Source organism: Colletes gigas, unplaced genomic scaffold (genome assembly GCF_013123115.1).
Source record: "Colletes gigas isolate AHSC1104 unplaced genomic scaffold, ASM1312311v1 Colletes_gigas_Sc00013, whole genome shotgun sequence".
Lineage (NCBI taxonomy): Eukaryota > Metazoa > Arthropoda > Insecta > Hymenoptera > Colletidae > Colletes > Colletes gigas.
This window is the reverse complement of record NW_025106642.1, coordinates 3,488,762-3,504,966: the sequence shown is the minus strand read 5'-3', so window position 1 is coordinate 3,504,966 and position 16,205 is coordinate 3,488,762. Positions and strand designations below refer to the sequence as shown.

At 39.2% G+C, this 16,205-nt stretch overlaps 1 protein-coding gene across 2 annotated transcripts in view; it reads right to left on the bottom strand.

Moving 5' to 3' along the window:
* The window catches only part of LOC122399324 (transcription factor 12), a 120,757-nt gene extending 105,309 nt beyond the window's left edge, over positions 1–15,448 (bottom strand). For both annotated transcript variants that reach the window (XM_043399935.1, XM_043399936.1), the window contains exon 1: positions 14,433–15,448. In XM_043399935.1, the coding sequence (XP_043255870.1) occupies positions 14,433–14,618 (186 nt within the window). In that variant the 5' untranslated portion in view covers positions 14,619–15,448. The remainder of the gene's footprint in view (positions 1–14,432) is intronic.
* Between the last annotated feature and the right edge of the window lie 757 nt (positions 15,449–16,205).

Here is a 16,205-nt window from a genome sequence, read left to right as displayed (position 1 = left end):
GACACGAACTAAATAGATACAACGTTTTTCGTAAAATTAATATGGGAAGAAATATTTGATTTGTGCTTTGTGGAGCAGACTATTCCCTTAAGGATTCAGGTTCTTGGGTCTGCGAGGAACGGAAGGGATAAACGGAGTGGCTCACTCACCAAAGATGTCTCTAACGCGGCTCAATCGACAAGCTACAGGAGCTGTTAACTCACCTGAAACAGAAGGAGAACGATACCGTTAGCAGTGTGTAGATCTTCCCGTTTGAAAGCATGTAATTACAGATCGGCTCGCGCCTGTATTCCTTTGTACAGCGCAACAGACGCGCACACAAACGCTTCTGGACATAATCGACCATCAGAGACTCCTCTGTTGGTGTATTCTGTCGCATACGGGCGACGCCCACAACCAACGCGTTGGTAATTCGCTCCTACACGCCTCGACCAATATCGACACTAATAACCATTGTTCCCTGACACTTCCGATCGACGAAAAATTCGCGTAATCGTCTAACGACGCGTAATCACCGCGCGAAAATATTAACATCCTCCGGGTAAACAAAACGTTAATCAACCGCCTCAATTTATTTCATACTCGATAAATGCAAATACTGAACGCACTGCGAATTCCGATAATTACAATGACATTAATTTATTTTTGGCATACAGGTTCATTTACATATAAATTAAAGACGACGAATGAAATATTCGTATTCGTTAATTTCAATGAACAAGACACTATAGACCTAATTTACGGTTCAACTCTTCGGTCTTGAAAAAAATTGTTTTCGGTGTCTATAGTTAGTTCCAGCTTGATGGATTCGTCTGATTAAAAAATTGTAATTTATACATGAATTTTAATTACTACGAGGACATTTATTGATAATGTATAATTAAATAATAAATGGTTGAATTCTCTTTCGTAACATGTATATGTTCTAAACGACAACTTTTTCTAAAATGTAGAGGATAACTCGGGGAAAAATTCGAGAAAAGAATAAAATAAAACGATGGCCACAGGTTAACGATAATAAATATATTTCGATGTTGCGGGTTTGTTGTCTAAATCGAGTTTGTTCTGGTCCCTTGTCTCGTGTCTTCTTAAATTTGTTTTCTTTGTGAGCAGCGACAATTTCGAGTATCAAAAACTGCCAGACATTCCTAGAATTATCATGATTATTTTTTACTTTATGTTAGTTTCTCCAAGTCTTACCCAAACGAACTTGTCAGACAATTCAGAAATCGAACTCATGATGAACGTGTGATGCAACGATGATACACAAGCAACTCAAAGTTTATACGGTCAGACTCAACACTCGAGGTTATCGAATGCAGATTAAAATTTGTTTACACCCCCATTACTAGCACAATGGCGTTATTGGAGACTAGCTATCAATAAACCCTCGTGTGTATATATGTATATCGATGGCTCCCGGATGGATTCCGCGTCCAAGTTTAGCAACTCCCCAACGTTTCCCAAACGTTTTGCATCTTCGGGGGTAAGAGACTCTCATATCGAAGCACTATGATTTCAGAAGGTCCTTTCATACTTGTGACCAATACGGAACAATGCATTACCCAACCAGAGTTCTTAATAGTTCAACTTTTCAATAAAAAAAACGTTCGTCATGAATCTGGAGGCGAAATTTACAGTGAAATTATTTAATCGTTCAAACGAATAACTCTTTTTTTAATTTCTAGAATTATTATATTCTTGAATTTCTCTATTAACACATTGACAGACCAAAACTTTGATTTTAGACAATTATAAGCTACATAACTTAGAATTTGTTTCACCTCACTAAAATTCATGAATTCTGTTCAAATTTCAACTTTAACATTTCATCCTGAGAATTCATTGTTCTAGTTCCTAAAGAATCCTGTCACCCATATATGGATGATGTGGCAGTCAAAGTGTTAAGAGATAATACTATAATTAAGTATGAATATCTGGTGAATCAAGTTTATTTGGATCGTTCGAATAATGCTTGATTCGATTTGAACGATCCGAGCTATAATAAAAATGACTTTGCTCGTACTTTAAAGTGGTTGGACACCTCCGAGTGAGAAATCCTTTTGGAAGGGAATAAGGATTCGCGGTCAATGATATCGTTGTCCCCGTCATCATCAATGTCACCGTCATCGGTGAGCACGATGCACGAGAACGAGACAGCGTACGCTCGAGGATAAGGGGGGGTCGGAAGGGGGGTGGCGTTCCGAAACACATCCAGCTGGCGCCTCTCGGCACTATGGCGGCCGTTATAAGCCCGCTACCAAATCAAGCGTGTGTGACACACTAATAATCGAACGTATATATGGTGTCTATACAGTGGCTCCCGAGCACACGTGTATACATAGAGGGTGGCGCTGGTGTAGCCGTTTATGTACGTATCATACATTCCTGTCAAGCGTCGTTCGTCGGTGTGCGGGGCGCTGTACAAACCCACACGCTCTAAACCCATATAGACGGATATGGGTATATATCTTGTCGGGCGATACGCGCACGAGGCCAAACACAGGTGAGCGCGAGTAGACGGGGCAATTAGAACGAGTAGAGGCGACGTGATTTTCCGTTGGAATTTTCACGCTGTCACTTTATTAATTTCCGCTTAATTAAATTGCGCCGTGGAAGGGATTACGCGGAGGATTATTCCGGGTACGACCGATCGGCCGGCAACCCCGTTAGAGTCCACCGAAACTGCCAAGTCTCCTGCTAATCTGGCACCAGTTGAAACGCCACGCCACTTTGCACGAAGAACTGCTAAATGTAATTTCCATTTATTTATCAATTACTTCTGCTGATCCAAATGAAATGCGTACTACTCCGAATAATCGATCATCTTTCGAGATCGCTGCACGTTGGTTTATCGCGAAATTTTTTGATTTTTACGTTGTTTGAATTGGATATTAGGTGCTAATATTGTTTATAATCAAGTGAATTGTCTATAAAAAATGTGTCTCCAGTGTGAAAACTAACCCTAAACTAAACCTAACCCATTCCTTACGAGGCAACGTACTTCTAATTTTTGCATTATACGTGTAGAAAGTTGTGTTTTGTTTCTATGTTAACAAATTTTTTAATTTTCATCGGATAGAAGATAAAACGCCTTTGAAAACGAATTTTCTTTCAAGTCGGTACCGTAGTTAATTCCGGAGAAAACAATTATATACGAAAAAATGACATAGTAATTATGCAAACACCCTGTATACAAATTTAAATTCATTTTCGATTAAATGAACAATTTATGATCCAGTTTTATCGCACACCAATTGCTGAATCTTCATTGGGTATGTAACGTCAAAGTAAATTTCAAAATAAACATAGAAGATAGAAAAAATTATGGTTGGTGATATGATCGTTAGGTGGAGGATGAAATGCCCTTTAAAATGAGCGTTCGTACGAGTCGGTAGCGTAATTAGTTCCGGAGATATAAGGGTCCGAAGCGTTTGTTTACGTTCATTGACGCGGGGTGAATGACCCCATGCGTGTACATAGTAAAAAGAGCGTAGTAAATTCTTGGAAATACTACGACTGTCTCGACCCACGTGTGAGAGGTTCGACGCGTCAAACGGAGACAGAGATAGTCAAATTAAAAAAATTACCCCTTCACATAAATTACGATATCTTGAAAACGAAAAGTCGGATCGATATAAACCAAAAACCACTTTAAAATGGAAGCTTTGTCGCTTCTAACGGTGGTTCAGTTATGGATAAAACACAAGTAGCTTCGGAACTGCACGCGTCTAAAGTTTAACTATTTTTAATACCCATTGTTAGACTGTTCTAAGACAGTGGAAACTGAAGATTTACATCGGAAGTTAAGCCAGGTGTAAAAATCGATAATATTGCAGGGGTCAATTAGAATCATTTTTGGCGAACAGACATACCCCCGAAATCCTACGCATTTTCGAGAAAAAAATTCGAACAGGTGGACAAATTTTCCGACAAAATTTAAAAATTTCAAATCGTTTTGGAAAAATTATATTCGGTTGCGGGGGTCCATTGCAATAATTTTTGGTGAACAGACATACCTTCGAAATCCTATGCACTTTCGAGAAAAAAATTTCTTAAGATCTAATGTCTGATCAGTGACCAGGAATGTTTCCCTGAAATTTCATTGGATTGGAGGATTTTATCGACTCAAAATTCAGACAGTGAGAAAATACATTGGATGTAAAGTCTACTCTTACATCTCGTCTGTGGTGAGAACTACTATAGCGCGTACGGAGCTGTTCCACACGCGGAACCGTAAACGTTAATAACTTTTTAACGAAGCCTCGATCAAGAAAATGGCATTCTTGCTTTTCGTCTTATTTTGGCCCCCAGAATCTCCCATTAAATTTTTCTTTTAAATTTGGGTATGTGACAGGTGAATCAGATCACACTATCGTTGGGGTAGAAATTCCTAACCCATAGAAAAGACATTTCTTCTCAGGATCGGGTTCCTTCGCCTAGGAAGTTCTGAGGCGTCGCGTTTGGCCGAAAAGTCTCATAATCCACCGGATAGGATGTTCGTCTAGCAGCAGAGCAGCACGTGCGCGCGTGCATTCGAGGTACGCGTGTCTCGTAGGTACGTATCTATGCAAACAGAACCAAGGGGATAATGGTTACGGGGAATGGATATATCAGTCGGCGCGCGTTGCATCCCAGGATACCGCTATTAGTAGAGCTCCAGGCGTAGGGATACACTGTTGTCACGCGAATGGCTGGTATGCGAGCGAGTCCGCGCGCGTCAGTGTCCCCCGTGCGTGTGTCTAATTACGCTCGTGTACGTGTGCCCGTACGCGTACGTACGGGTCTAGGCGAATATATATTCCGCGGCGTAGTATCTATTTACGCGTGTGTATATGTCGGGCGCAAATTGTGGAGTGGACTTTAGCGCGCGTACGTGCGCGTACGGTCGAGCCCGCGTACGTGTGCCGAGACGTGTAGCTACAAGCGTGATCATACGGGTTACACATACGTGCCTAAGTACTAATGCTAATCCCGACCATAGATTACGAGACGAGCAGCGGCGATCAACCGGAACAACCGTGCCGCGGGAGATTCGGGCTTCCCTTTGACTTCTGGCTTCTAACTCGACCGCGGTGAGGACGAGATCTAATATCGTTTCCCGTTCGATTCCGTCCGCGCGGAATTGATTCCGAGGTTTAAAAATAGCCGACGAACCGACCTCAACGCGCTCTCACAGACGCTGATAATTACGTGGAGAAATTCATCGGTCGTTCGCGGTTTTCGGTGCTTCGATTACGTTCGGCTAACGTCGAGAGATCCGCGGAAGCGCGGTTTTTCTCGCTCGGTTCTACCTCCCCCCGGAACTCGCGAAAACGAACCGATCGCGGTAATAAAGTGGCACTTGTCGGCCAATTCGACGATAGGGGAAAGAAAAAACAATCAGCTTCGAGACCGGAGCCAGGTCGCCGTCCCATTTATATCAATTCTATTCATTGCTGCTTTTAACCTAGCCCTCGTGCCGCCAGTGGCTCCCAACTCAAGATCCGATTCCATATTCATAATCTTCGCCGAATCGTGCGCGCCGCGGCGTGAAACAAAAACGGACCGAGGACGATTTAAACTCCATTTTCCCCGATCCCGTCCGGTCCAAAAGTGTTTACGTACTAATTGCGTTTTAACCGTTTCTCAGTTCCGCGATTCTGACGGAATCGATCCACAAATTGTCGACTCGTTTTTTCTTTTCTTCGTAAATTGCTCGCATGTATCATTTCGATACAACGAACATGGGAAACAAATTGTAAGTGAACTTCTTTTGTTTATGCAGTAATTTTTTAATACATATATTAGTATGCGTATATGAATATACTACTATAAGTTGTGAAGATAACTAAAATTTTAATCGCAATTTATAGAATACGTAGAATCGGGTCTCTTTGTCCATTTTTCATTCAAAAACATTTTTCATTCTTCAAAGAGAAGAGAGATCGTTCAACAGTTTTCTTTTTTAACATTACGTTCTATCTTCTACGAAACAGAAACCATGTTCAGCACTTTCCAAACGAATTCCAGCAACAACATTCGGTGCTCGAACAACGAATTGATCAAACTTATCTACAATTATTACGACGTGCAGGTGACCGTAAACAGATCATTTATTGGACGTTCGAAAGGAAGAACCATAATTTCTTCGTGTCTAAACATAAAGAAAGGAAATTAAACACGATCGTCGAAATGATCGATAAGCCCCAAGAGAGGCGAACCGTCGCGCGCGCCACGATTTGCATAAATTTCTGGTTTCGAAGCGAAATTTGTCGTCGACCGAAGTCGATGGACAGGTGAAACGAGGAGACGTAACGGGGCCTATCGGCTTCATTCAGTCCCCCCCGTTTTCGGACGCAATTACGTCGATCTTCTGGTAGTGGAACGGCGTCGATCCTTCCGGGCGACGATCGAACGCGGATGATCGCTCGTAAAACGATCCCATTCGACAGCTTTCTCGATCTACCGGACGATCGTCTCGAATTTTCGTCTCGAACGAACCGTTGCGCTGGCACGCACCGGGACCACCGTCATCGGCCACCACTTTCGCTTTCTCGTTTCTCCCATTCTGTTCCTCCTCGTCTTTTTTTACTCTTTCGCTACGTACGACGATCCAACGAGAGAAACGCGTGTTTATTCTCTTTACAAACAAGATTAACCTTTTTTCTAGATTGTTAAATAAGGATTTCACGTCGCGTCAACCGTGAGGTTCTTAGCGACAAACTGGGAGAGACGCAACGAATAGACGCGATAAACCAATTACGTTAACTGCATCCAACTACGGATTCCGCGACACAATATCGTTCGTACGACGCCACGCAGTGGATGTCTTGAAATCTGTTTTTCAGTGCAACAGAGTATCCATTATCCGAGGTGCTTTGAACTTTTCGGTAGAGATATTTAAGACAAGACGTCCATAGAACGTAACGGAACGCAAAAATGATTGCAATTAACCCCCGCAATGGAAAATAATTTTTCCAAAACGATTTGAAATTTTTTTTCCCGTCGAAAAAAGGCACTACCCTTGTTGATTTTTCCTAGAAATTCGTTTTTGATTTCTAGTAATTTTGTTTGACGCCCTACGGAAAAGTTGTCTAATACTTTTTTATAGGTGCCCATGGGCTCTAGTTCAGAAAAAAGTTTCATTGAAATGTATTCACTGTTGCAGGAGTTATGACTGTTTGAAAATTGGACTATTTTTATGGGGTTTTTCTAACTTTACGGGGTCAAGGAACAACTTTCTCAATATTGTTAGAATTTCTACATATTCTTCGCCAAAATACGCGTTGTTTGCCGTTTGAAACATTAAAATCCTCCGATGCGTTCAGAAGTTATGACGTTTTAAAGATACGCATGAAATTTCAGGGTACCATTTCTGGCCTCACTTTAAATTTTCAGTGAGATATTTTTTTTCTCCAAAATGCGTAGGATTTTGGGGGTATGTGTAATGACCAAAAATAATTGTAATTGACCCCTGTAACTAAATATAATTTTTTTAATATGATTGGATATTTTTTAATTTCGTCTTAAATTTTCACATCTTCTCGAATTTTTTTCTAGAAAGTGGGTAGGATTTCGAGAATATGTCTATTCACAAAAAATGATTGTAATTGACCCCTGTAACTAAATATAATTTTTTAAATATGATTTGATAATTTTTAATTTCGTCTTAAAATTTCACACCTTCTCGAATTTTTTTCTAGAAAGTGGGTAGGATTTCGAGAATATGTCTATTCACAAAAAATGATTGTAATTGACCCCTGTAACTAAATATAATTTTTTAAATATGATTTGATAATTTTTAATTTCGTCTTAAAATTTCACACCTTCTCGAATTTTTTTCTAGAAAGTGGGTAGGATTTCGGAGGTATGTCTATTCACAAAAAATGATTGTAATTGACCCCTGTAACTACATATAATTTTTTTAATATGATTTGATATTTTTTAATTTCGTCTTAAAATTTCACACCTTCTCGAATTTTTTTCTAGAAAGTGGGTAGGATTTCGGAGGTATGTGTATTCACCAAAAATGATTGTAATTGACCCCCATAACCGAAAATAATTTTTCCAGAACGATTAGAAATTTTTCAATTTAATTGTTAATAACTTTTTAATGAAGCCTCTATCAACAAATTGGTATTCTTGATTTTCGTCTTATTTTGGTCTCCAGAATCCCCCATTAAAATTTTTCCCAGGGTTGGTCGAACACCCTGTATACACGTATAATGATAATATAATATAAATAGATAAATATGATAATAATTATGTTATCTGTATTTCAGATTGTCTTTTTACATTTCGATGAAAATTGTATAATATCATTTGGAAAAGTAACAGAAAACGTAAAAATATAAATACTATATTACTCTAAAATTTACGTGGAAGCGTTAATAATTTTTGAATAGCACAGTAAGTTATTTTGCCAGAGTACAACAAATTCATTCCTCTCGTCAAAGAGTTAATAATGAAATGGACATTGTTCTGTACAGTGGTATGAAAATAAAAAGTATCGAAAAGTTGTAAACGCTTCCGCGATCGACGGTTTCCAGATGAACCTTATACGGTGCGAATTGCGATCGGATTTCCACAAACTGTCGAACCGTAGTTACGAAACGATATTCCTCGCCGGGCCACTTACCAGTCCGCCGGCTAATTTAAACGTTTAATTGCGACGTCGCTTTCGGTGGGGGGGAAAAATGAACGGGGGTTCGCGAGCGCCCTCTCGGCTAATTAAGTCCGGCCCAAAGAGAGATAACGCTCTCATAACGAACGCGTACCGCGGTTTTTGTCGTATTTTTACGCGGCGAGCTCCTACGATGACTCGGCCAAGATTTTACGCCCGACAAAGCCCGAAAAAAAGCTCCACTCCAGTGCGCCGTGGCAGGGTGTTTCGAACGTTGCGGGTACCGTACCGGATACGAGCCGAGAGAGAGGGAGGAACGCGGACCGGAAGTGACTGGTCTTACGACTCGATCAAAAACTGGTTTCGCCAGACGCTCGAAATCGAGATCGCTGGAAGATAAAAGGGAAAAAGAACGCATCAACTGCCAAATACAAAATGCTCCTCGAACAAATCGAGGCTGTCTCGCTACGGCGATCGACGAAAGTGTTCCGACGATTAAATTCATGATTTTTTTTAGCGGATCAAATATGTGTTATTAAATCGAAACGTTTAAAACAATGTTGTATGTGCGGTAAACGAAAAGTCCAGAGATTGTGTTGATAAATGGTAATTTAACTGTGTACAGTGGTGATCATTCGAATGATAAATGTAAAGTGAAATCGATTTGATGGAAATATTGAGTCTCTTCTCTTGAAAGACAGAAATGGGTAACAGTTTTATTTAGATAGAAATTTCGAGTATCGAATAAAATAAAACAATGAGAATTCAAGAGCTTTGCATCAAAGACCTTTGCAAACACAACGAGCTACCGATTACTGCAATTAATATGTTTCGAGATAACGAAGACACTTTGGGAACAATTAATCTTTCAAAAACGGAATTATTTTTAGCCTCGGAGAAAATTATATAATAGGTCATGGACAAACATTGATAATAAGCTGTGATTTGAAATGTAATTTTGAATAAAAATAGCTTTCCAGGAAAACATGCAAAATCAGACTTGAAAACTTTAATTATTACGTATTTTCAATTTTAAATTATTCCAAAAATGAGCAGTTTACAGCATACTGTATCGATAATTTACACGTTGTTTACATTTTGTAAATAGTCATTGTAGGAAATGATTTCTCCTGAAATGACTCTAAAATTATGAAACGTGGCAAACTAATAATGTTCTTATCTCGTTTCAATAATACAAGCATTAACCTACTGGGAATACCAGAAAACAAATGTTCGCGTGAGAATGGATTCCGAAGTCGTTGCTCTGAACCACAAAAGAAGAATGGATCGCTTCGTGAAAAGAATAATTATTATGGAATTGCGATGAGTAACGTTCGAAAGATATTAAACTAAAAATTTAAATAAACTCTAACAAAACGCACCAAGGCCAACAAAATTAAATAAAAATCGTGATCTATGCAAGATACGAAAGACTTTAAAGATTACTCTAGTATAGAATTTATTTCTCAACGTGTATTTTTAGTGGTCACCGTAAACTTCTTTGGGCATTTTTCTGTCGCAGAACTATGCATATAATTCAAAACTACAGTTGTCATTTTACCGTTGGACGACTTTCTTGTCTTATCCTCTTTCCTCTCCGTAATATGCAAATTTGTATGCAAATCAACTTGTGATTTGCCCGAGCTCGTTTATTCATATAGTAAACTATGTAAATTTTTACACGGCTGCTTACATATTTTTCTTATTATTTTACGGTTTCCAGTTTCTAATATAATACCTTCTTTTATTGTTTTGTTATTATTATTTTTAATTATTCCAAAGTGGACATTTCACGTAGTTGAAGCGTTGCTTGCGTGGTTCATAAATTCTTCTCGTTTCTTTCTGTTCTATTTCTGCGCGACTTTTGTAACCGATTAAATTCGTTTCATTTAGAATTGGGTAATAAAAATATTAAAACTATGACGACTCTGTTCAAACATTTGTCAACGAATAAAGAAATCGCTAAAATTCTGATGAGGTATTGATACACGCGGATTTTAAAGTTAAAAGGCACGTTTCTGGCCAATTTTTTTCGGATTTCCGATCAAAGAACGTGCAGTATCATTGAGCAATCGGTGTATTTCTTGCAATTGCCAATTCAAGGAAGCTGCACCAGTAGCTTTTCGAATAATGGCCCGACAGCTGTCGATCTGACGCCACAGGGACTCGGCTACTGTAACATGTTGTCTCGTGTCGTGACGTTCGTCTTTTGTAATTGCGAGGCTTTTGTTGCGCTTAATAAGTCGGCTCTCGAGCCTCGAAGAAGCGAAAAAGGGATCGAAGAACGGAAACGCTTTCGCAACAATCGACTCCAGAAGACAAATTTCTTACGACGATAAAAAAAACCACGAGAAAATGGCGCGAAATTGGCCTACATCACAAAAGCATCAAACATTCACAGAATCAACAAATCTCGTTTAATTCGTACTGCATTAGATATTTCAAAACAATTCTTTCAGAATCTTTGTAAATAGAGACGGGTCCGAAAATCAAAATCGAATTCGAAACTTTTGCAAGATCTTAAAACTCAAAATTCTCGAAACCCAGAATCCTTAGAAACTTCATTTTATCAAAATCTAAAATATTAGCTAATGTTTTTTTAGAGAATCTGACAATATTTATCAGAGTAACGTTTTGCTTTCGTGTTTAGAAAATATGAAGAGAGAACATGGGAACAATTTTATTGAAAAATATATAATATTGAAGGTATGTTTTGGTTGATGAATACAGCCCTTCTTTAGTATGAATATTTAAAATTATATTCAAACGAAAACTGTATGTATTTTTCAGCATTTATAACAATTTATAACAGAAATGATGTTCGTTATAATATGTTGTATCGTGTACAAATAAACATGAAAAATATTCATGCTAAATAATTTATCAAACAAGCATGTTGCGAAAACAAAATGAAATAAAATCCATAAATTAAATAATATGGTCCATATTCATCTGAAGCTTATGTAATTGATGAGGTAATATGTATATCGTTCTTTTTTGCATCCAATTAAACGCACAGCTTTTATACTCATGTCCAAACAATTAAACATTTTATTAAAAGCTTGGAGAACGAAAAGAATATATCACCAGGTGGCTATAATTTGATTTATATATTTTTTTCAATTGCTCAATCGACGTTTCAGCCTTTATTAAATAATGTAAAACACAATAACAAAATACGAAAAGATCCTTTTTAATTCGTACAAATTTCAATAAGTTTCAAATATTTTTTTTAAATAAAAAAGCTATTTTCCATTCTGTTACCTAGTGTAAATAATTATAATATGATTTACTAGGATCTTATATTTATGTTACTGAAGAGGATCGTACAAAATTGAGTCATCGAACTGTTTAAGATCATTGCAAAGCAAAATGCTTGAAACAATACTTCTGAATATTAATTTTCCACCAAAGAACGATCCAAATTCTTATACAGAAAGATCGTTGGTAAAATGTTTTATAAATAAAAAGAATAACTATTAAATTTTTTTAAATCAATTCCTCATAGATCATTATAAATAGATTATATTAATTACTGTAAATAATTTTACAAGTTTAATGTGTTGATCATCGATGATCACCGTGGAAATAAACGCGTTGACATAAATTTTGAATTAACATTTGCTTCGAGACTTGCAATATTTAAAGTTACCAAATGCTCGAGGTGTCTGGATACTTTTGCGAGCAACTGTAGCCGCGATACGAAACGCGCCGCGAAACGTTGAGAAGATTTATCGAACGACGGGAAACTTCCGTAGGCGCGATTAAGTAGAAATTAAAGTCCCAACCCCGGAAAAGGAGAACCGCTGCTACCAGTCCATAAGCCGGAGAGGATCTAGCGCGGACTGTACTGAAATAATGTACAGTGCCACGCAAAACGGCGAAGCGGGACTACACGGAACACACAGCGGCCTCTCTCTTCGCATCACCCCGTCTCTCTCGCCGTCAGGGTGACAATGGTGTGCAAAGGAGATTAACAAACAGAATAAGCTAACGCATAATCGCATTATTTCTGGCTAAGCCGTATTTAAATTAGATAGAAATTCCATTTAACGAAACAATGCAGGGATGACGATGAGTCACTGCTGCCATACGAGTCGAAATAGACGTTCCCTAGCGTTTCTGATATTCCTTAACGCCTGATTATAATTACCCAAACGTCTCTGTTACAGCATTGCTGCAAGCAGATTCACCGAAAATAAAAATAATACCGTGGTACATGAATAAGCAAGAAACGAGGGATGGTTGAAACTTCTGTTGTCAAAAACAACCCTTAAAAGTGGACTATCGTACTCTTGGAAAATTGTGAAAAGTAAATACACCACGAACGGTGTTAATAAATTTTGCATGACGTACAGTTACAATATTTGTAAGAGATAAAACTAAAATTAGAACACGTAAATATGTAAGTCGAGACGGGGGTGAAATTTTAAAAGATAATAATTATTTAAATAGTTTCATGGTTATATTAATTGCAACAATAATTGTGTATTACAATTATGTGTTTAATTATGTAATTAGCATTTAATTTTTTCTGTACAAGAAAAGATAGAGTAAACGTTAACGAGTGACGAATATATGAAAAACCAAAAATTATAATTGAATCATTATCCATGGATACAATTTACTAAAAATCTAACCAGATCTCGGGACGAGAGTGTAGAACCTAAATATAAAGTTTCATTGAAATCTATTCTACTGTTAATACGTAACCGGGTTGACAGACGTACATCCCAAAATACATAATACGTATGCATGCAAATTCAGAATGAAAATGTTTTTTTTGACAGTCGAGATGTAATCAAGGGGTCTTGAAACGTGCTTTTTCTGTCACAATTACAAATTTTTCTTAATCACAATGATTTCCTTCGGAGATGATCAAAATTTTATACTAATGATAGATAACAATAAAATCAACCTATATGTATAATAAACTACTTCTAAATATTTGCAACATGCGTACAAACTCAACTGTCTTAAACTATGATTTGTAAACAAAAATTTTTTATCAAAATCTGTCTCTAAAAGTTAAGATAGAACAATTTTGTTGTTATAATCTGAAGGAAATTGGATAATCGTGCTTTTGAGAAAATATGAAGAATAAATCACACACGAAGAACTCAGTAAATAAATTGTTCATCGAAAATCACAAATACATGCGAAAAAATATAAACAAAACTGATATGAGAATTAAAATGCAACATAAATCCTGCTATTAAAATCCACCCTCGACTCCAACAATACAAAACAGGTCTCTTCTATCTCTAGTAAACTAATTCTATTTCATACACTCTTAGAAAGAACTTTATTGTCAGAAGCAGAGTTTTCTAAATTGTGTCGAACCCGAAGAGATAAAATGACAATTTGGGGGTGAAAAATAATCATTGAGAATCTAGTAATTTGTCTAGTTGATCGAGATTCGAAAATTCCGCAACAAGCAACGCGGGTTGTTCGGTGAAACAAAAAAGAATGACCGACGTGCCCGCCCACGTGACGTCGGCCATGCTCGTGACGTAATCCTGACGTCAGTGGACCGATGGCGTGCTCCGCACGCCCCGTCGAATGCACAGATAATATCGTAAACTTGCTCCTATTTTCAATCGACGCACAATCGGATTTACGAGGAAATCCTGTGCACCGTGAAAACCCTCGTAGATTGAAAGGAATTCGTTTCCAACTGGCGTATCCGGTCTATCGTTCCAAGAGGGCGAGCCAATAACCCCGAGGTAGAAACCTCGTTCGCGAGTAAAAGTTTCATCAAGAACGGAGATCGTCCTCGCAGGTACGAACGAAACACCTAACGATCGTCTCGTGATTTCCCTCTTACCTGCGCACCACCGCCAACGATCGACTGATAGGCTGATTGAAAGACGCTACCCAGCTGCGTGAGCCCGTCATCCTCCATCTGGAACATTATGTCCGTGCCCGGGGAACCGTTGTTGTTCAGATTGTTGTTGTTTCCCATCAGCTTCTCCGTGCTGACGATGTCGCGCAGTATCGTGTTCGACTGCATTTCGCGGCTACGAGTACCGGCCGCGGGCAACGTGGCCGCCTAACACCGATGGTCGCGTTCGCTATCAAATCTGGACAACGATCGCGAATCGGTACGTAGTTATCGGTCTCATCGTCCGTCAGAACTGGCAATAATCTGCACTCGCGTCGAAGCAGCGCGCTATCGGCAGCGGGAAGCTTCGTACGAATTCCACTCTCTAGAACACCTCTCGCGTCACGTACGACCAATTTCCCGGAGCATATCAGAAACGGTAGAGGTCGATGAACAGACAAAACAAAGAGCTCGAGGCTGCGAACACCACGCACTTGACCAGTTTATGGAGCACCGGTACGGATATATCACGGAAACAGAGTCATCGGGGGGACCAGGGTCGCGCACGTTTTCGAAGGCAACAAGAGGGCCTCAAGTCATCGACGCCGCCGCGTGCCACGAGGACGCATCGCGTAGCCGCACTACGATTCACCCGCGCGTCCCCGCACCATTCTCCACGCGGAGTCGCTTTCCGATTGCTTCTCGTGAACACCTGTTTAGCAACGATCGCGGTACCCGAGGATCGGAGCGGAACCCACGACGCACCAGTAAAACTACGCCTCGACGCGAGAAACGCTCGCGACGCCCGGCCGGAACATTCAGTTCACGATTACACGCGTCGGCACTTTCGGTCCACGCGAGCACTCGACGACACTCTACCGGGTCACCAGAATTTCACGTTCCGCCGTCGAAGGAACGCGAGGAGAACGTGCAAGCGAACGACGAGATCGATCGGAAGGAGGCTAGCGACGATGAGCGTGGAAACAGGCGGACGATATCCACGTAAGCTCCTTCCTGTACAGGGTACGCGACGAGACTGACGCTTCCTAAGGGGAGGCGGCCGCCCCACCCCTCCCCTACCGACGATTCCAGCCCCCACCACTTTCACCGTCGCGTCCCCACTACTCGCGGCAGGCGCGCGGCTAGCGATGGAACCTCCAAATCTCTTTCCTCCGAGTTTTCGAACAAGCTACTTTTTAGCATCCAGTGGTTCTCAATGGGATATTTCTAGTGCCATCTTTAGGAATTTTTTTTGTCAAGAAAACCATAACGCTTTTAAAGACGAGCGTTTCGTAGCTCTCTTTTTATTTATCTTTTGGTTATTACATACGTAATAATTCAATGAATTAAACTTTTAGGTGCAAGTTAATTATCAAAAGATATCATTACGAACGAAAGGAGTTAATCTTCTAAAAAGTTATATCCATTTAAATATCAGTATATTTCAATTATTTCACGCCGCTAACATTAAATAATATAGAGTTTCTACATAGAAGCGATGGAACATTGAATTATCATAGCCACTATGTTTGTTATTACTTAACAAATTACCATGGAGAGATAAACAGCTGCTCAACCTATTAAAATTTATTTTCAAAATTCTTGCCCAATTCAAATAACGTTTCGTGCACTTCTTTCGATTTATGGTCAAGAGAATTCGTAATTTGTCGTTTAGTGGACAAATTTGGTTATTGATCGACACATTCCAACGTAGTGGAAGAACTGAAGGGAATATTGTACTGGAAATTGAACTTTATCGATTCCACGACGTTATTA